Source organism: Eumetopias jubatus, unplaced genomic scaffold, assembly GCF_037043125.1.
Source record: "Eumetopias jubatus isolate StellerSeaLion01/CBP00866 unplaced genomic scaffold, mEumJub1_p1.0 scaffold_15, whole genome shotgun sequence".
NCBI classification, from domain to species: Eukaryota; Metazoa; Chordata; class Mammalia; order Carnivora; family Otariidae; genus Eumetopias; species Eumetopias jubatus.
In genome coordinates this window covers 10,460,267-10,480,060 of record NW_028274821.1, presented here as the reverse complement: position 1 = coordinate 10,480,060, position 19,794 = coordinate 10,460,267, and the positions used below count along the sequence as shown (strand labels likewise).

The window sequence follows — 19,794 nt, the reverse complement described above, 5'->3', positions numbered from 1 at the left end:
GTCTTTCTTCCTTTAAAATTTTAGGAGGCACTTTCTTCTAACAGACCAAAATATGCCCAAAAGCTAGTGTGTGGCACTGATCTATGCACTAGCCTGATCATATTTGATCATATTCTGGTTTTTTTTTGTTTTGTTCTGTTTTTGTTTGTTTTTATCTTTTTCTTTTTCCTTTTTTTTTTTTCCTCTTCTTCCTTTCCCTTTCTTGTCCCCTGGTTTCAGGTCTTTTCTGATTACTTTAGAGTGTATTTGCTGGAGACGTTGTTAACCTGTTAGCATTCTGTTCTCATTCATCTGTTCTCCTCTGGACAAAATGACAAGACGAAAAAAATCACCTCAGCAAAAAGAACAAGAGGGAGTACCGTCTGCCAGGAACCTACTCAATACTGACATTAGTACGATGTCGGACCTAGAGTTCAGAATCATGACTTTAAAGATACTAGCTGGTCTTGAAAAAAGCGTGGAAGTTATTAGAGAAACCCTTTCTGGAGAAATAAAAGAACTAAAATCTAACCAAGTCGAAATCAAAAAGGCTATTAATGAGGTGCAATCAAAAATGGGGGCACTAACTGCTAGGATAAATGAGGCAGAAGAGAGAATCAGTGATATAGAAGACCAAATGATGGAAAATAAAGAGGCTGAGAAAAAGAGAGAGAAACAACTGCGGGATCACGAGGGCAGAATTCGAGAGATAAGCGATACAATAAGATAAAACAACATTAGAATAATTGGGATCCCAGAAGAAGAAGAAAGAGAGAGAGGAGCAGAAGGTATATTGGAGCAAATAATAGCAGAAGAACTTCCCTACTGTGGGGAAGGAAACAGGCATCAAAATCCAGGAGGCACAAAGAACCCCTCTCAAAATCAATAAAAATAGGTCAACACCCCGACATGTAATAGTAAAACTTCTGAGTCTCAGAGACAAAGAGAAAATCCTGAAAGCAGCTCGGGAGAAGAGATATATAACCTACAATGGTAGAAACATTAGATTGGCAACAGACCTATCCGCAGAGACCTGGCAGGCCAGAAAGGACTGGCAAGATATCTTCAGAGCACTAAATGAGAAAAATATGCAGCCAAGAATACTATATCCAGCTAGGCTGTCATTGAAAATAGAAGGAGAGATAAAAAGCTTCCAGGACAAACAAAAACTAAAGGAATTTGCAAACACGAAACCAGCCCTCCAAGAAATATTGAAAGAGGTCTTCTAAGCAAAAAGAGAGCCTAAAAGCAGCATAGATCAGAAAGGAACAGAGACAATATACAGTCACAGTCACCTTATAGGCAATACAATGGCACTAAATTCATACCTTTCAATAGTTACCCTGAATGTAAATAGGCTCAATGCCCCAATCAAAAGACACAGGCTATCAGATTGGATTAAAAAACAAGACCCATCGATATGCTGTCTGCAAGAGACTCATTTTAGACCCAAAGACACCCCCAGATTGAAAGTGAGGGGTTGGAAAACCATTTACTATGCTAATGGACACCAAAAGAAAGCTGGGGTGGCAATCCTTATATCAGACAAATTAGATTTTAAAACAAAGACTGTAATAAGAGATGAAGAAGGACACTATATCCTACTTAAAGAGTCTATCCAACAAGAAGATCTAACAATTGTAAATACCTATGCCCCTAACATGGGAGCAGCCAATTATATAAGGCAATTAATAACAAAAGCGAAGAAACACATTGACAACAATACAATAATAGTGGGGGAATTTAACACCCCCCTGACTGAAATGGACAGATCATCTAAGCAAAAGATCAACAAGGAAATAAAGACTTTCAATGACACACTGTACCAAATGGACTTCACAGACATATTCAGAACATTCCATCCCAAAGCAACAGAATACACATTCTTCTCTAGTGCCCATGGAACATTCTCCAGAATCGATCACGTTCTAGGTCACAAATCAGGTCTCAACCGGTACCAAAAGATTGGGATCATTCCCTGCATATTTTCAGAGCACAATGCTTTGAAACTAGAACTCAATCACAAGAGAAAAGTCGGAAAGAACTCAAATACATGGAGGCTAAAGAGCATCCTACTAAAGAATGAATGAGTCAACCAGGAAATTAAAGAAGAATTTAAAAAATTCATGGAGACCAATGAAAATGAAAACACAACTGTTCAGAATCTTTGGGATACAGCAAAGGCAGTCCTGAGAGGAAAGTACATAGCAATACAAGCCTTTCTCAAGAAACAAGAAAGGTCTCAAATACACAACCTAACCCTACACCTAAAGGAGCTGGAGAAAGAACAGCAAAGAAAGCCTAAACCCAGCAGGAGAAGAGGAATAATCAAGATCAGAGCAGAAATCAATGAACTAGAAACCAAAAGAACAGTAGAACAGATCAACGAAACTAGGAGCTGTTTCTTTGAAAGAATTAACAAGATTGATAAACCCCTGGCCCGACTTATCAAAAAGAAAAGAGAAATGACCCAAATCCACAAAATCATGAATGAAAGAGGAGAGATCACAACCAACACCAAAGAAACACAAACACTTATAAGAACATATTATGAGCAACTCTATGCCATCAAATTAGATAACCTGGAAGAAGTGGGTGCATTCCTAGAGATGTATCAACTACCCAAATTGAACCAGGAAGAAATAGAAAACCTGAACAGACCTATAACCACTAAGGAAATTGAAGCAGTCATCAAAAATCTCCCAAGAAACAAAAGCCCAGGGCCAGATGGCTTCCCAGGGGAATTCTATCAGACATTTAAAGAAAAATTAATACCTGTTTTCCTGAAACTGTTCCAAAAAATAGAAATGGAAGGAAAACTTCCACACTCATTTTATGAGGCCACCATTACCTTGATCCCAAAACCAGACAAAGACCCCATCAAAAAGGAGAATTACAGACCAATATCCTTGATGAACATGGATGCAAAAATTCTTACAGAAGTACTAGCCAATAGGATCGAACAGTACATTAAAAGGATTATTCACCATGACCAAGTGGGATTTATCCCTGGGCTGCAAGGATGGTTCAACATCCGCAAATCAATCAACGTGATAGTATACATTAACAAAAGAAAGAACAAGAATCATATGATCCTCTCAATAGATGCAGAAAAAGCATTTGACAAAGTACAGCATCCTTTCTTGATCAAAACTCTTCAGAGTATAGGGATAGAGGGTACATACCTCAAAATCATAAAAGCCATCTACGAAAAACCTACAGCGAATATCACTCTCAGTGGGGAAAAGCTGAGAGCTTTTCCCCTAAGGTCAGGAACGCGGCAGGGATGTCCACTCTCACCACTGCTATTCAACATAGTATTAGAAGTCTTAGCCACAGCAATCAGACAACAAAAAGAAATCAAAGGCATCCAAATCGGCCAAGAGGAAGTCAAACTCTCACTCTTTGCAGATGATATGATGCTGTATGTGGAAAACCCAAAAGACTCCACCCCAAAACTGCTAGAACTCATACAGGAATTCAGGAAAGTAGCAGGCTATAGAAGAGAGACAAATCAAAGAGTCGATCCCATTTACAATTGCACCCAAAACCATAAGATACCTAGGAATAAATTTAACCAAAGAGGCAAAGGATCTGTACTCAGAAAACTATAAAATACTCATGAAAGAAACTGAAGAAGACACAAAGAAATGGAAAAACGTTCCATGGATTGGAAGAACAAACATTGTGAAGATGTCAGTGCTACCTAGAGCATTCTACACATTCAATGCAATCCCCATCAAAATACCATCCACCTTTTTCAAAGAAATGGAACAAATCATCCTAAAATTTGTATGGAACCAGAAGAGACCCCAAATAGCCAGAGGAATATTGGAAAAGCAAAGCAAAGCTGGCGGCATCACAATTCCGGACTTCCAGCTCTATTACAAAGCTGTCATCATCAAGACAGTATGGTACTGGCACAAAAACAGACACATAGATCAATGGAACAGAATCGAGAGCCCAGAAATGGACCCTCAACTCTATGGTCAACTCATCTTTGACAAAGCAGGAAAGAATGTCCAATGGCAAAAAGACAGTCTCTTCAAGAAATGGTGTTGGGAAAATTGGACAGCCACATGCAGAAGAATAACACTGGACCATTTCCTTACACCACACACAAAAATAGACTCCAAATGGTTGAAAGACCTAAACGTGAGACAGGAGTCCATCCAAATCCTAAAGGAGAACACAGGCAGCAACCTCTTCCACCTCAGCTGCAGCAACTTCTTCCTAGAAACTTCGCCAAAGGCAAGGGAAGCCAGGGCAAAAATGAACTATTGGGATTTCATCAAGATAAAAAGCTTTTGCACAGCAAAAGAAACAGTCCACAAAACCAAAAGACAACCGACAGAATGGGAGAAAATATTTGCAAATGACATATCAGATAAAGGGCTAGTATCCAAAATCTATAAAGAACTTATCAAACTCAACACCCAAAGAACAAGTAATCCAATCAAGAAATGGGCAGAAGACATGAACAGACATTTTTCCAAAGAAGACATCCAAATGGCCAACAGACACATGAAAAAGTGCTCAACATTGCTCGGCATCAGGGAAATCCAAATCAAAACCTCCATGAGATACCACCTCACACCCGTCAGAATGGCTAAAATTAACAAGTCAGGGAACAACAGATGTTGGCGGGGATGTGGAGAAAGGGGAACCCTCCTACACTGTTGGTGGGAATGCAAGCTGGTGCAACCACTCTGGAAAACAGTATGGAGGTTCCTCAAACAGTTGAAAATAGAGCTCCCATACGATCCAGCAATTGCACTACTGGGTATTTACCCCAAAGATACAAATGTAGGGATCCGAAGGGGTACATGCACCCCAATGTTTATAGCAGCAATGTCCACAATAGCCAGACTGTGGAAAGGGCCAAGATGTCCATCAACAGATGAATGGATAAAGAAGAAGTGGTATATATACACAATGGAATATTATGCAGCCATCAAAAGGAATGAGATCTTGCCTTTTGCAACGACGTGGATGGAACTGGAGGGTGTTATGCTGAGTGAAATAAGTCAAGCAGAGAAAGACATGTATCATATGTCCTCAGTGATATGAGGAATTCTCAATCTCAGGAAACGAACTGAGGGTTGGTGGAGTCGTGGGGGGTGGGAGGGATTGGGTGGCTGGGTGATAGATATTGGGGAGGGTATGTGCTCTGGTGAGCGCTGTGAATTGTACAAGACTGATGAATCACGGATCTGTACATCTGAAACAATGCGATATATGTTAAGAAAAAAAAGAAGATAGCAGGAGGGGAAGGATGAAGAGTAAGTCGGAGGGGGAGACGAACCATGAGAGACGATGGACTCTGAAAAACAAACTCAGGGTTCTAGAGGGGAGGGTGCTGGGGGGATGGGTTAGCCTGGTGATGGGTATTAAAGAGGGCACGTTCTGCGTGGAGCCCTGGGTGTTATGCACAAACAATGAATCATGGAACATTACATCAAAAACTAATGACGTAATGTACGGTGGTTAACATAACAATAAAAAATTAGTAAAAAAAATTGCAGACCGTAGAAAGTGGGTCATGAGAGAGAAGCGGGAAGAGGGACTCTGATACCGTTCATGTTTAGGCCTTAGGTCGGCCCCAGGATGACGTCAACCGAAGAAGTCATTTACCTGCTGTTAGCGGCCCGTCTACTTACGTTGGTGCAACAGTATAAATTCTGCTGATTCCACCTCTTTGTTTCATTTCTGCCTTGTATTTTATTTGGATTTTATCCCCATGCACCCCACCCCCTAGTGGGTGAGCCTTGTGTGAGCCTTGTGAAAGTGGGGACCTTATCTCTTGTTCACGCTGTGTCCCCAGCTCTTAGAACAGAGCCTGGTAAATAGTGATAGATAAATGGACAGGTGGATGGATGGACAGACGGATGGATGGATATTATTCCTAAGATTGTTTTTATCAATATTAATTATAAGTTGAATGTATGAATAAATTTTTTATTTGGTTGGTCCTCCCGTCAGACTTGAGGATAATAACATTCTGATTGGCCCCCTTGAATTTAATCTCTTTGCCTCCCTGGGTCCAACCACACACAGTGTCAAGACAGTCTTAAGTGGAGGTCTTTTTAGCCTCTAGCGTGGGGCTGAGTGTGCACCTCAGGGTGATCGTAAGTGGACCCGATCGCCCTGGTCTGGGACCAGAGTCTGATGGCCTCTTTCGTACTCAGCCACCCCCCTCTCTTCTGACCTCATGTGTCCTCGGGCCATACCGGCAGTCTCTGCCCTGGCCCTTGGCCGTTTGCCTCTTTCCTTTTACTCTGTCATCACTTGTCTTACCTTAAAAACTCAGCTCTTGGTTAACTCCATTTCTGTTTTGATTAATTATTCACGTATGATCATGTTGTTCTTGTTGCTGACATGCCTTTGTAACTGATCTCAATTAGTGTTGTGTTTAGGATGTTTGGTGTTTATTTCCCAGCTAGACTCTACCTCCTTTTATTATAATCCTTCCTCCTACTCTTTCCACTGAATGGGACCATTTTCTGCACCCAATTAAGCTTGTAATAAATGCTATATAATGAAGGTAGAGGTGGTGCCAGGAGCCGTCTCCACCACTGGATTTCCAGACATTTAGAAAATTCTTGTAAACCCCAGGGGACAGCCCTCTGATTCCAGAATATTTAGTTGGAAGCTGTTACTTTCAGGATTCCATTTGCAGACATAGCCAGTGGTTTTTGGCTATATATAAATAGGCATAACCCTGTTAATCCAAAAAAAAAAAAAAAAGAGGTTTCAGGCCATTACGATTCTCTATAACTCAAGAGATTTTTTTAAAAAACTGTTGTTTTTATTCTTTCCTGATTATTCTTGAGTTAATAAAAATTTCTGTATAAAAAAATTTTGCTGTAACATATCCCCAGTTAATCATTTAACATTTTTTTCTTTTCAAGATCTGGTCTTAATTTTTTGTGGGGGAGGGGAGACACAGGGGAGTGATTGCTGTATCCATTAGAATTCAGCATAGATCCAAGTAACAGAGACCCAACACGGAAAATAGCTTAACTATGAGAAGTTTATCTTTCTTGTACATAGACATATAGAGGTGGCTTTCCAGGTGCAGTATGATAGCTCTGATCCGCAGAGCTCTTAGAGACCCAGGATTTTTCTAGCACATCGTTCTTCCATCCCTATGTGTGAACTCACAGTCCAATAAAGCAGCTAGTGTTCCAGTCATCACACCTGCATTCCAGGCAGCAGGATGGAGAACATGACAAAGAAGAAAGGAGGCCAGAGAACTATTCATGTCTCTTCAAAGGGAGGTTCCGGGGGGGTTGCTTTATGACGTTTCTGCATATGGCCATACTAACAGTAAAAGAGGCCAGGGAAATGTAGTCTTTATATGTGCCCAACTAAACCAGGAGTCCTGTTAGTTTCAAAGATGGGATAACACATACGGAGGAACATCTGGCTGTCTTTGCCATGGCTGCCCCGTTCATCCCCCTCCTAAAAGAACTTTCTTGGAGTTTATTTCAATACATTTTCTCTTGTGTCCCAGTAACTTCTTATAATCTTGTAAATATTTTTTATGAGATAAGTAGCTATGTGTTGTAAAAATGTGTAAGATATAAGGGACAACATAAAAACCATCCATGATTCTACAATCTAAAGATAACCACTGAAACAGCTTCTTGTAAGAATTGTCTTTAACACTAATACAGAGCAAGCAACTTCTGCCTACATAATATTAAGATGTTCTTAAAAATTCATTATATACTACTGTATGTTCAGTTATTCCTTCGGGAAACATGTTTAAACATCTACACAGTTCCACACATCTTATTAAATGATGTGTGTGATTGGGAAGGGGGAGTAGTGAAGGAAATTTTAAAAATTAAATTTGTTGCTCTTAAGATACTTAAGCGCAGAGAGAAAACCTACACATTTGGACAAGCTGGGAAATCAATCAGGGCCTTATAAATGCCATATTTTGTGTTACTGTATGTGAACGTACACCAGAAAGCAGGAGGTAAAAAAATGACACTGGGTGTCTTTATTTAGTTGTAGAACATACAGTGGACAGTTGATTGTAAAAATGACCTTGAGAAACACAGGTTGCTTTTTTAGGTGCTGGGGGATGAAATTTGGATGACAGCTTCTTAGGATAGTCTGATTTAAGCAGTATTAGGAAATCATCAAGCCTAACATGGTTAAATTCTAACCTTTCCTGAGTCCCAGATTTAGAAGTCCAGAGTTCATTTGGGGGATTATTCAGCATGACCTATGCCTTTTGTGAACTTCAGAAATAACTAAAGATGGGCTGGCCAGTTAAGTTTCACTGAAAAACGTGATGTGCTTTGGGGCGCCTGGGTGGCTCAGTCGGTTAAGTGTCTGCCTTCGGCTCAGGTCGTGATCCCGGGGTCCTGTGATTGAGCCCCGTGTCGGGCTCCCTGCCCTCCGAGGAGCCTGCTTCTCCCCATCCCTCTGCCTGCCGCACCCCTGCTTGTGCTCGCTCGCTCGCTCTCTGTCAAATAAATAAATAAAATCTTAAAAAAAATGTGATATGCTTTGTTGCATTCTAAATCCTGACATCAAATCAGTGCGTTTAAAAAAAAAGAAAAGCACGTTGAAGAGAAATAGATAAAAATTAGCCTTTTCTACTGAAAATGGGTGAAATAACTCTGTTAAGAAATACACAGAAAAATTCTGGAGTTATACCAAAATATTAATAGTGCCCCTAAGCGGTGAGCGCCGAGTGACGACTTTTATTCTTTCAGTGGCCTGGAGGTGATTTTTTTTTCTTTTTTTTTTTTTTAACATAAGCATGGACTACTTTTGTAACTGGAAAACGGTGGGGTTTTTAAAAGAACTTTTCATCAAGGGCAAAAGCTCAGTTGAGATTCCTACTATGGTTAAGGGATGACGGCTTGTCGCTGGTGAGGAGCCAAGGGCTGAGAAGAGTTCCCGCAGGGCCCCTGACCGGCCAGGACTGCCGTGCGCTTGGAGAACCTGCTGGGGATTAGTGGCGTCCCTTGTGCGTGGCACGTCCTCAGGTGACCGGGGCCGCGGCTGCGGGGCGTCGGCAGGAGCACACAGACTCTCCCTCGGAAGTGGCTGGTACCGCGGACGCACAGCCTGTGTGTGGAGGTGTTTGAATTGCCCGCGGGATTTGTACGCCTGGCCACGCTGGCCTGAAGGACACACATTTTCACGAGATCCCGGGTTCCTGTTTTCATTAAGAAAGCAGGCAGTGCCGAGCGGCTGAGTGGGCTGGGGGTGGCGTCCGCGGAGCCGGAGGGAGACTTCATTGGTGCGACCTGGGCCTATGGTGTTCGCGCGTGGCCCGGCGAAGGGTGCACGAATGTTGAACCTCCTTTCCTTACCGGGTGAAGACCGACGGAGGGCGTCCGAGGCAGCGCCGGGACGCAGTGCGAGCCAGCTGGTGAGCGGGGCAGCCGGGCGGGCGCCCCGGGGGTGGGGGTGCAGCGGGCGCGGAGCAGGGAGCAGGCCGGCGGGCCGGGAAGGCGCCGGGTGGTCGGCTGGTGGCGATCAGGCTGGTGGGGAGCCCTCGGGGCCCCCGGGATGGCGGTGAGCTGCCGGCGGGGAGCGGAGCGCCGCGGGCGCCGGAGAGAGGGGATGAGCTGCCGGCAGGGAGCGGAGCGGAGCCCAGCGGGCGCCCACCCCACCCCACCCCACCCCACCCCCCCCCCCCAGGAGGAGGGCGCGCGGCCTGCGGGCGATCAGGCCGGTGGGGAGCGCAGCGGGCGCCTGGGAGGGGGGTGGGCGGCCGCTAGGCAGCGGAGCGCGGGGCGGGGGGCGGGGGCCTGGTCCCAGGGCTGAGCCCCCTGTGGCCTGGAGGAGCCACAGCCCAATTTTAAGAATCGGCGGTTCCTGTCCGTCAGATCTGCCCGCTTTGGCTTGACACCCGAGCGGGCAGCTTCTCTTTGCTTGTGGAATTTCAGACAGCGCTGGAAACAGGTCGGGCTGCATACTTTGGGTGAGCGTGTTGTCCATGTGGAGTTAAAAAGGAAAGAAAGAGGGAAGGAAAGACGCAGTTCTGTTAACATGAGCACAAGCTTCCTGGTGCCGGCTCATCATCAGCTCACCCTTACATGGGTGAGCAAGTGATTAAGGTTGAGCATTTCTTTCAAGTAGAATTCTCTTGCCATGTCTTAGAAATGAAATCTGGTGCCTCATTTCCAACAGCGAGAACAGTTTAATATTGTTTTAAATCAGGGCACGGAGAATACACAACTCTGCTGCTTGGCAGTCTTTCTGTACTTTTCTTTCCAACATTTCAGAGGAAAGAGGGCAAATTGGATGCGAAAGGTTTACTCAGGGCATTCACCCTATGAGGTGTAAATGCTCAGCAGGGTTTGGACTGGGAAGGGCAGGCAGGCAACCCACATTGCTGGAAATACTTGACAACAGTCGGGTGGGTTTTTGTACCCTGGACAGGAGTAGGGGTACAAATGGCTTGCATTTTCACTCATTGCTTTTGGGTACTTTCCATAGCTCAAAAAATGCAGCGCTTGTTATTATGACTTTAGGAAAACACATTACTTAATCCTACAATTTAAACAAACAAAAACAGCCTTGCTTTTCAATTTGAAATGCACAGCTCAGGTCAGCAGCAAGGTCTGTGCCTTGAAAAAGTTCTTGCGTTTCCTTTTCTAAATGTTTGGTTTAGCCAGAAGTAGCATTTACTGAATGCCACAGGATCCAGGGCTTGGAGTATAGGTTTGCTTTTATTTTCATTCTCGTTTGCATCTGTTTGGATATGTTAAAATACAACACGGGGTATTCTTAGTATATGGAATGTTTTGTCTAAAAGAAGTCAAAGAGGAGAAAGACGTTTCCTCTAGTTGGGGCAGGCTTTTGGTGGTGGTGGTGGTTTTAAACGGAAGGGACAAAATAGAGTTGAAGTCTCTTCTCCAACTGTGTTCCTACCCATGCTGCTAAAATTCCTCATCGGCCCCTGGGTCCTGGCTCTCTCAGCAGGGAAGGGGGTCAAGGCAAATTGGGATCTTAGGGAGGGTGGTCAGGCACCAGGGTGCCCTTGGCCGCCGTTTAGAAAGGCTGCAAAGTCTGCAGAAGAGTGACTGCTGTAAGAACTCCCATCCCGGGCTTCCTGCATCTCTCCTGATTAGGTCCATTATTCTGCCTTTTCATTTTTCATTTTTGGTGCCTCAGCGTTCACCTTATAAAATAGGAGTCTTAAGGACTATTCTGTAGACTTCAGTGGACTCGAGACCACAAAAGAAATGATCTCCTCAAAATGAGTTCAAGTTTTTTCAATACGTTCTTTTCTCAAAAATAAAGTGTTTAGTGAGGACTTAATATACGCTTGGCTCTTTAAAAACCACTGTGTCATTACATTCTTATAACAGCCTTACGAGGTAAATACGTGTATTTGCATTTTTACTCAGGGAGAAACTGAAGTTCCAAGGGGTTTATTGACTTACTCACCCAGCTGTTAAGTTGTAGATCCAGGATTAGAACAGAAAGAATGCTGTCAACTCTTAAATCATACTAGTTGGCCACACTGCACCATACACAAATGCTATTTTTTTGTTTAACCACCCAGTGTATTCCATAGCTTTATCATATTGTCTTCTCGTTCTCCTAGGAAAAGCAGAGGGTGTTCTGAATGGAGATCATGACAAGGAACAGAAAGATCCTTATTTTGTGGAGACCCCCTACGGTTATCAGCTAGACTTAGACTTCCTCAAGTACGTGGATGACATACAGAAAGGAAACACCATCAAGAAACTGAACATCCAGAAGAGGCGGAAGCCATCGGTGCCGTGCCCAGACGGCCGGGCGGCGCCCGGCCAGCAAGGTGTATGGACTTCCACGGAATCCCTCTCCTCCTCCAACAGTGATGACAACAAGCAGTGCCCCCACTTCCTCCTCACCAGAAGCCAAGTGACATCGACGCCAATCCCAAGGCCCCCTGCCCCTCTGGAGGCCTCGCCCACTTTTCTTACCATCCCGGAGAGCCGACAGCTGCCACCACCGTCACCACAGCTCCCGAAGCACAACCTTCATGTCACCAAGACGCTGATGGAGACCCGGAGAAGATTGGAACAAGAGAGAGTCGCCATGCAGGTGGCACCGGGTGAGTTCCGACGGCCCAGGCTGGCCAGTTTTGGAGGCATGGGCTCCACGAGCTCGCTCTCCTCCTTTATGGGTTCTGGAAACCACAATCCCGCCATGCACCCACTTCAGAACGGGTACCAAGGCAACGGGGATTACAGTGGCTATGTCCCAGCTCCTGCCACCACTTCGTCCATGGGGAGCTCCATGCGCCACAGCCCCCTGAGCTCCGGGATCTCCACTCCAGTGACCAACGTGAGCCCCATGCACCTGCAGCACATCCGCGAGCAGATGGCTATCGCCCTGAAACGCCTCAAGGAGCTCGAGGAGCAGGTGCGAACCATCCCCGTGCTCCAGGTGAAGATCTCGGTCTTGCAAGAAGAGAAAAGACAGTTGGCCTCGCAGCTGAAAAACCAGAGGGCCACAGCCCAGAACGACGTCGGGGGCGTGAGGAAGCGGTCCTACAGCGCTGGGAACGCATCCCAGCTGGAAGAGCTCTCCAGGGCCCGGCGAGGCGGCGGGGAATTATACATCGACTATGAGGAGGAGGAGATGAGGAGCGTAGAGCAGAGCGCACAGAGCATCAGGGAGTTCCGGCAGCTCGCAGCGGACATGCGGGCCCTGGAGCAGAAGATCCAGGACAGCAGCGGCGAGGCCTCCTCAGAGCTCCGGGAGAACGGGGCGTGCCGGTCCGTGGCTGTGGGTGCCGACGAGAACATGGACCACGTGGTCGTGTACCGCAGGGGCCCCGGGGCCTGTAGGGACGCCGCAGTGGGGACCATTACTGAGACGAGGAGCTCTGGGGTCGGCGTGACAGAGGCCATGCTGGGACTGACGACGGAAGCGGACAAAGAAATCGAGCTGCAGCAGCAGACCATAGAAGCCCTGAAGGAAAAGATCTACCGCCTGGAAGTTCAACTGAAGGAAACCACACATGACCGCGAGATGACCAAGCTCAAGCAAGAACTGCAGGCCGCTGGGTCGAGGAAGAAGGTGGACAAAGCCGTGACGGCCCAGCCGCCTGTCTGCAGCAAGATGGTGGAGGCTGTGGTGCCCACGAGAGACCAGATGGCGGGCCGCCACGTGGATGTGGCCGACATAGGCACGTGCACCTCCGTGTGCACGCGCAGCGTGGCGGTCTCCTGCCAGCCCGGGTGTGAGAGTAGAGCCTCAGGGCCTGAGCTGCCCCTGAATCGGTGGATTGTCAAGGAACGGGTGGAGATGCGTGACCAGTGTGTGGGGAGGTCAGTGGAGACGTGTGACAAGAGTGTGGGCGTGGAAATCAGTATCTGCGAAACAGGCAGCAACACAGAGGAGTCTGTGAATGACCTCTCGCTCCTCAAGACCAACCTGAATCTCAAAGAAGTGCGCTCGATCGGCTGCGGGGATTGTTCTGTTGATGTGACCGTCTGCCCTCCGAAGGAGCACACGTCGCGGAGCGTGAACACAGAGGCTGTTAGCCAGGTCGAGGCCGCTGTCATGGCGGTGCCTCCGACCACCAGCCGGCACACCAGTACGGCTTGGGAACAGGTGGACCAGTCCACCAACACCGAGATGGCCACCCTCGTGGACTCCAGCACCAGCACCTCCCTCAGCACTTTGGACAAGCAGACCAGCACCCAGGCTGTGGAGATGCGGACAGTGGCGATCGGGGAAGGCCGTGTGAAGGATGTCAACTCCTCTGCCAAGATGCGGTCCGTTGGCGTGGGAACGGTGCTGTCTGGCAGTTCTGACTTTGACAGGCCTTCGGCTGTGAAGACCAAAGAGTCAGGCGTGGGGCAGATAAATATTCACGACAACTATCTGGTTGGTCTCAAAATGAGGACCATAGCTTGTGGTCCTCCCCAGCTGACTTCGGGGCTGGCAGCCGGCAGGAGGAGCGTAGGTGTTGGGGACGAGCCCGTTGGAGAGTTCACGGAGAGCCCCCAGCCCCAGGCGCCTGGCATGATGACCGGCTTGGACCACTACATCGAGCGCGTCCAGAAGTTACTGGCAGAGCAGCAGACTCTGCTGGCTGAGAACTACAGTGAACTGGCAGAAGCTTTTGGGGAGCCGCACTCACAGATTGGCTCTCTGAACTCGCAGCTCATTAGCACCCTGTCCTCAATCAACTCTGTCATGAAGTCTGCAAGCACGGAGGAGCTGAGGAACCCTGACTTCCCCAAAATGAGCCGGGGTAAAGTTACAGGTATGTGGCGTTCCGAGGGACCTGGGGGTGAGGACGGATGGGGATCGTGTACTTGGAGGAGGTATGGATTTTTTTCACCTGCTAGAACCATTTTTTGAAACACTGGAGGAAGCTTTAGAATGATCATGGGTAGAATGAACTCCAAGAATCAAAACTCATAAGGAGCTCTGCTGATTCCCGTTGTCTGGTGGTTTCACTGGCCTTGGGCTGATGGGAGCAGAAAAGCAAGCTTGGGTTGACTGGCCTGGTGGCTGTCTTCTGGGGCTGTTGGTTTGCTGCCATGTCTTCTAGATATGTACTTGCTCATTTTCTACCGGACAGCCTGCAAAGGTCCCACAGTGTCTGTAACCCTAGTTACCAGTACATGCTCAGTAAAACATACTGGCATGAAATGTTCTTCATTAAAACTTTGATGGAGGGAGTTCATGTATCAATTCAGTAAATAACGATTTTATTCCTGCCCTTTTCCAAGCATAGGTATAGGCTTCTGTCCTCACGGTGCTTACACTCCAGTTGAGGGCACAGTATGTCAGGAGGTGACTCGTGCCATGAGGGAAAGAACTCCAGTTATAGGGAGAGTGAGCGGTGATGGTCGGGGTGGGGGTGATTAGAGATGGGGTGGTCCAGAAAAGGCCTCTCTGATAAGGGCCCCCGGAGCCAGAGAAGGGAGCCTTTCCCACGGTTCATTTTGACAGGTGCTTAAGGTGTTCTTTCTCATCCTTTACTCATTGGGATTCCTGCTCACCCCCGCTTTTCTTAAGAACGGAAACTAATTGAGAAATTACCCTGGAAGACTTTATGACATGTAATATTTCCCTGCAAGCCTTGTTAACATGACTTCCCTTTCACGTGTCTCTAAGCAGTCATCATGTCCTTCTAGGACGGAGCTTTGTTCCTGGCTCTCCCGCTCGCTCGAACCCTCATGACCTAGAGAGAGAAAGTCACCCTTCTTTACACTTCATTTGTAAAATGGGGATTCGAAGGGCACCCATCCTATAAGGTGGTCATTGTGCTCACCGCTGGCTCACAGTGAGCTCAGGAGAGACCTTTGTTGTCATTGGTGATGTCGCTATAGTGCGTCCCATGTGGCTTCTTTTGTTGACAAGCTGAACTATAGTTGAGGTTGGGGAAGCTACCAAAAACACATCCTCCACTCTGACCAAATGCTTCAGGTAAAATGAATGTAAATGCTTCACATGATTTGATGAGTGCACACTGAATTTAATTGGATGTGAAAGTGTGCAGTGTGGACTGAACGTGAGTAAACCATTGCCCAAAATTTTAAATTCTTTGTTTTTTTATAGTCAAAAGGGTAATGGTTAAAATAGACTGAAACTGAATATTTTTCTGTCTTCCCAAGTTTCCACTTCCAAACCTGAATTCGTATTAGTTTTTAGTAAGCGTGCTGGGGAACAGATAGTTTATTGTAGAAGAACACACGAACATGACAATGACAGCCAAAGGGTGGGGTTTGTGCCTTTTAGAATCAAGTCTAGTAAGTGTACAGAGGGGTCATTTTATTATTTTTTAAAAATATTTTACCTCTTTATTTGATGGAGACATAGCGAGAACAGGAACACAAGCAGGGGGAGTGGGAGAGGGAGCCCGATGCGGGGCTCAACCCCAGGACCCTGGGATCATGACCTGAGCCGAAGGCAGACGCCCAACGACTGAGCCACCCAGGTGCCCCCAGAGGGGTCATTTTAGAGTAAATAGGATAAAAATGACATGTGGACTGAAGCAAAGTCTTAAGTAACTCATCATATGTCTGCTTCCACTTCTTTTTAAAAATCATGAGGTCAGATGTGAAGTCAAAATAAAACTCTTAAATATCCCCAGACACAGATGGTACAGTGGGTCATCCATTATAAGAACATTTTCCTGCCAGCTTCCTCCCTCCTCCCCAAACTGGGGTTTCTGTTTCACATTCCTGCCAAAAATATTTCGCTGTACCATTGCGGTCATCTGCCTGACACCCTGAGCATGAGGAACAGGGAGGTTTTGTCTGGCTGTGTAACAGTGCTTTGTGGTCCATTTCCAGCCACACCGACATTCCAGAAATCACTGTTTAGATCTGACCCTGCAAATGAACACCTAAATTAATCATCTGAGATGTAGAAGACCTACAGCATTTGAGCAGAAGTATAAATATTTTTTAAAAGATTTTATTTATTTGAGAGAGAGAGAGAGAGTTTAGAGCATGAGTGGAGTGAGGGTCAGAGGGAGAAGCAGACCCCTGCTGAGCAGGGAGCCCGATGCTGGACTCAATCCCAGGACCCTGGGATCATGACCTGAGCTGAAGGCAGACGCTTAACTGACTGGGCCACCCAGGAGCCCCAGAAGTATAAATATTTTTTAAAAGATTTTATTTATTTATTTGAGAGATAGAGAGCACGAGAGGGAAGAGGGTCAGAGGGAGAAGCAGACTCCCCGCTGAGCAGGGACCACCCCCCCCCCGAAGTGGGACTCGAACCCGGGACTCCAGGATCATGACCTGAGCCGAAGGCAGTCGCTTAACCAACTGAGCCATCCAGGCGCCCAGTGTAAATATTTTTAATAGCGCTTATGTGGTCACGAAGCAGCTCCCCCTCAGAGAACAGTTTTAAAGTATTTCTGTAATTCGCATCACATTTGTATTCTAACGTCCTAATGCAGAAGGAGTTAGGTGAGGGCAGAGCATTAAACTTTTTGTTCCTTGGTGTTTGCTATATGGACTGAAAACCAAAGCAGCTTGATATGGTAGAGATTTTCAACACTTGGACGCTGTGAAGGGTGAAGGTGTGTCCAAATGCACTGGGGCTTACTGCGGGCTCCGAACAACATAGAATATTGTTCACGCCCAGTCTAGAATACATTTCTGTACCAAAAGGCATGAATAGCATAGACATTTTGTCCCCCAACCGAAACGATGTGGAATTGGGAGTTTGACGTCCCCAAGAGCATATAAACGATCACTTACAGGAACCCGGTACTTGATTTTTTTAAAAGCTAGGTTTGGGCTCTGAAGCCAGACATTCTGGGTTCAGATTCTTTCTCTGCCCCTAGGACAAGTTGTCTTTGTTCCTTCCTGGGGTCGAAGGGCACGTCTAATGAGTCAGTGTGAGTAAAGCATTTGTAGTAGTCTGCAGCCCGAAGCATAGATGATCAGTAAATGCCGGCTGTCATTGCTGTCCCTGTTTTTGCTACTTCCAGAAATGGAAATGTAGATGCAGAACAAATTGCCACACAAAAATTGCACAAATGGTCTCTTGTTTTTAATCCAAATGTTTATCTTCATAATTCTGGCTGTCACCTTTTCCCCTCAATTACTAAGCCTCCCCAACTAACAGTTTTATCAAGATAAGGAAAGATATCAGTAAAAAATGGAAAACACAAAATAAGTAGAAAAAATGTTCAGTTCTGAGTCATTCAGAGTCTGTATAAAAGCTACAAACAAAGCCTAAATTGAATTATGTGTATTTGTGCCCAATCCAGAGACTTCTCAATTTTTCTAGGTTGGAGATATAAGAGCATGTCTTATTTAAAAAAAAATTTTTTTTAAATAGTCTCCACGCTTAGGGCGCCTGGGTGGCTCAGTCAGTTAAGCCTCTGACTCTTGATCTCAGCTCAGGTCTAGGCATGGAGTGTACTTTAAAAAAAAAAAGGTTGGAAGCTTAACCGACTGAGCCACCCGGGCACCCCGAGGGCATCCCTTTTTCACAGGCAAAAGAGCATTCTTTTTTGTAGCACCATAATGCCTAACACCCCTATTCAATTTCTTAAAATAATAACTGGAATATGTGCTTGTAACAAATTAATGGTTCAGAAGAGCTTAAAATAAAGAGTGAAAGCCTCCCTCGTGCTCCCCTGGGGTAACCCCTTATGTGTTTGGTGTGTACAAGTGGGGTGTGTGTGTGGCTCTATATTTTAGAGATGTAAATTCTTTTTAACAAAAATTGAATCCTACATATTCTATCTGTGTATTTGTCACATAAGAGGTCACAAATGTTCCTCTGGGATTAGAGAGACCTTGTCATAATTTTGTTGCAGCTGAAATTTGTTGATTACCAAAGATATTCTATACTTTTTTTTCCTCAGTGTTCCTTTTTTAGAATTTTAATTCCAGTATAGTTAACATACAGTGTTATATTAGTTTCAGGTGTACACTATAGTGATTCAACAGTTCTATACATTACTCAGGGCTCATTGTATTTTTAATTATCTTCACATATTTCACCCCCCCCACTCCCCTCTGGTAACCATCAGTTTTCTATATTTAAGAGTCTAGTTTTTGTCTGTCCCTTGTTTTCTTTGTTCGTTTGTCTCTTAAATTCCACATGTGAGTAAAATCATACGGTTTTTGTGTTTCTGTGACTGACTGATTTCCCTTAGCATTATACCCTCTAGATCCGTCCATGTTGTTGGAAATGGCAAGATTCCTTTTTATGGCTGGATAATATTCCAAAGTATATATGTACCACGTCTTCTTTATCCGTTCATCAGTTGAATTACACGTGGGCTGCTTCCATAATTTCGCTGTTGTTGGTTATGCTGCAGTAAACATCAGGGTGCATATATCCATAAAACACTTTTTGATTCTTCGTGGTCTAAGTTTCCTGTACTTAATATTTTCTTTTATGGAATTACAAAGTTAAGAGGAAATCAGTTTCTGTTCTCACACAAACCTTAGGAAAAAATGTTTATTCTTCCTGTAAATCAGTCGGATTATTTTGGTTTGAGGAGTGAGTTAATATCTTTTTCTTTCTTTCTTTCCTTTCTTTCTTTCTTTCTTTCTTTCTTTCTTTCTTTCTTTCTTTCTTTTCTTTCTTTTCTTTCTTTTCTTTCTTTCTTTTCTTTTCTTTCTTTCTTTCTTTCTTTCTTTCTTTCTTTCTTTCTTTCTTTCTTTCTTTCTTTCTTTCTTTCTTTCCTTCCTTCCTTCCTTCCTTCCTTCCTTCCTTCCTTCCTTCCTTCCTTCCTTCCTTCCTTTCTTTCTTTCTTTCTTTCTTTCTTTCTTTCTTTTTTCTTTCTTTCTTCTTTCTTTTTTTACCTTTTCCCTCTGGAGAGAGAAAATCGTAAATGAATGACTTGCACTTACAAATACTCCAAAACTATATACCTGTCTCTGAGCAAATATAAACAAAACTATAACAGTGTAATTTAACTGCCTGCCACAATATATAGGAAATTAATCTCTCATACTCAGAAGAACTTTTTTTTTTTAATAGAAGAACTGCTTTTTAAATCAGCTTCCATATTTGCACCCTTAGTTATCTTGGGTTTAATAAAAAAAAAAAAGTATGAACTTAGAGTCATTCCCATAGCTGTGAAAGCAATTTTGTAGACAGAGATCTGAGCCAAAGCAAAATCAGGGAAATAAAGTCATTACAGAAATACCATTTCTAGTGAGTTTTCTCTTAGCTCAAATAATATACCATTTACTTGTCCAAGGACTTAGAAGTTTTTTAGTCACAATTTTTTAAAATAAATGCTCCAAGAGCATCGTATAATCTGGACAAAATGCTTCTGAAGCCCTGCAGTGTATAATGGCATGATGGAGGGGAGAGCCTGCTGACACGGAAGTCAGAAGAGCT

General features: G+C 44.9%; 1 protein-coding gene across 2 annotated transcripts in view; it reads left to right on the top strand.

Annotated features, from left to right (window-relative positions):
* Positions 1–11,623: 11,623 nt before the first annotated feature.
* Positions 11,624–19,794, top strand: part of KANK1 (KN motif and ankyrin repeat domains 1) — a 31,645-nt gene continuing 23,474 nt past the window's right edge. For both annotated transcript variants that reach the window (XM_088019242.1, XM_028117366.2), the window contains exon 1: positions 11,624–14,224. In XM_088019242.1, coding sequence (XP_087875368.1) covers positions 12,004–14,224 — 2,221 coding nt within the window. In that variant the 5' untranslated portion in view covers positions 11,624–12,003. The remainder of the gene's footprint in view (positions 14,225–19,794) is intronic.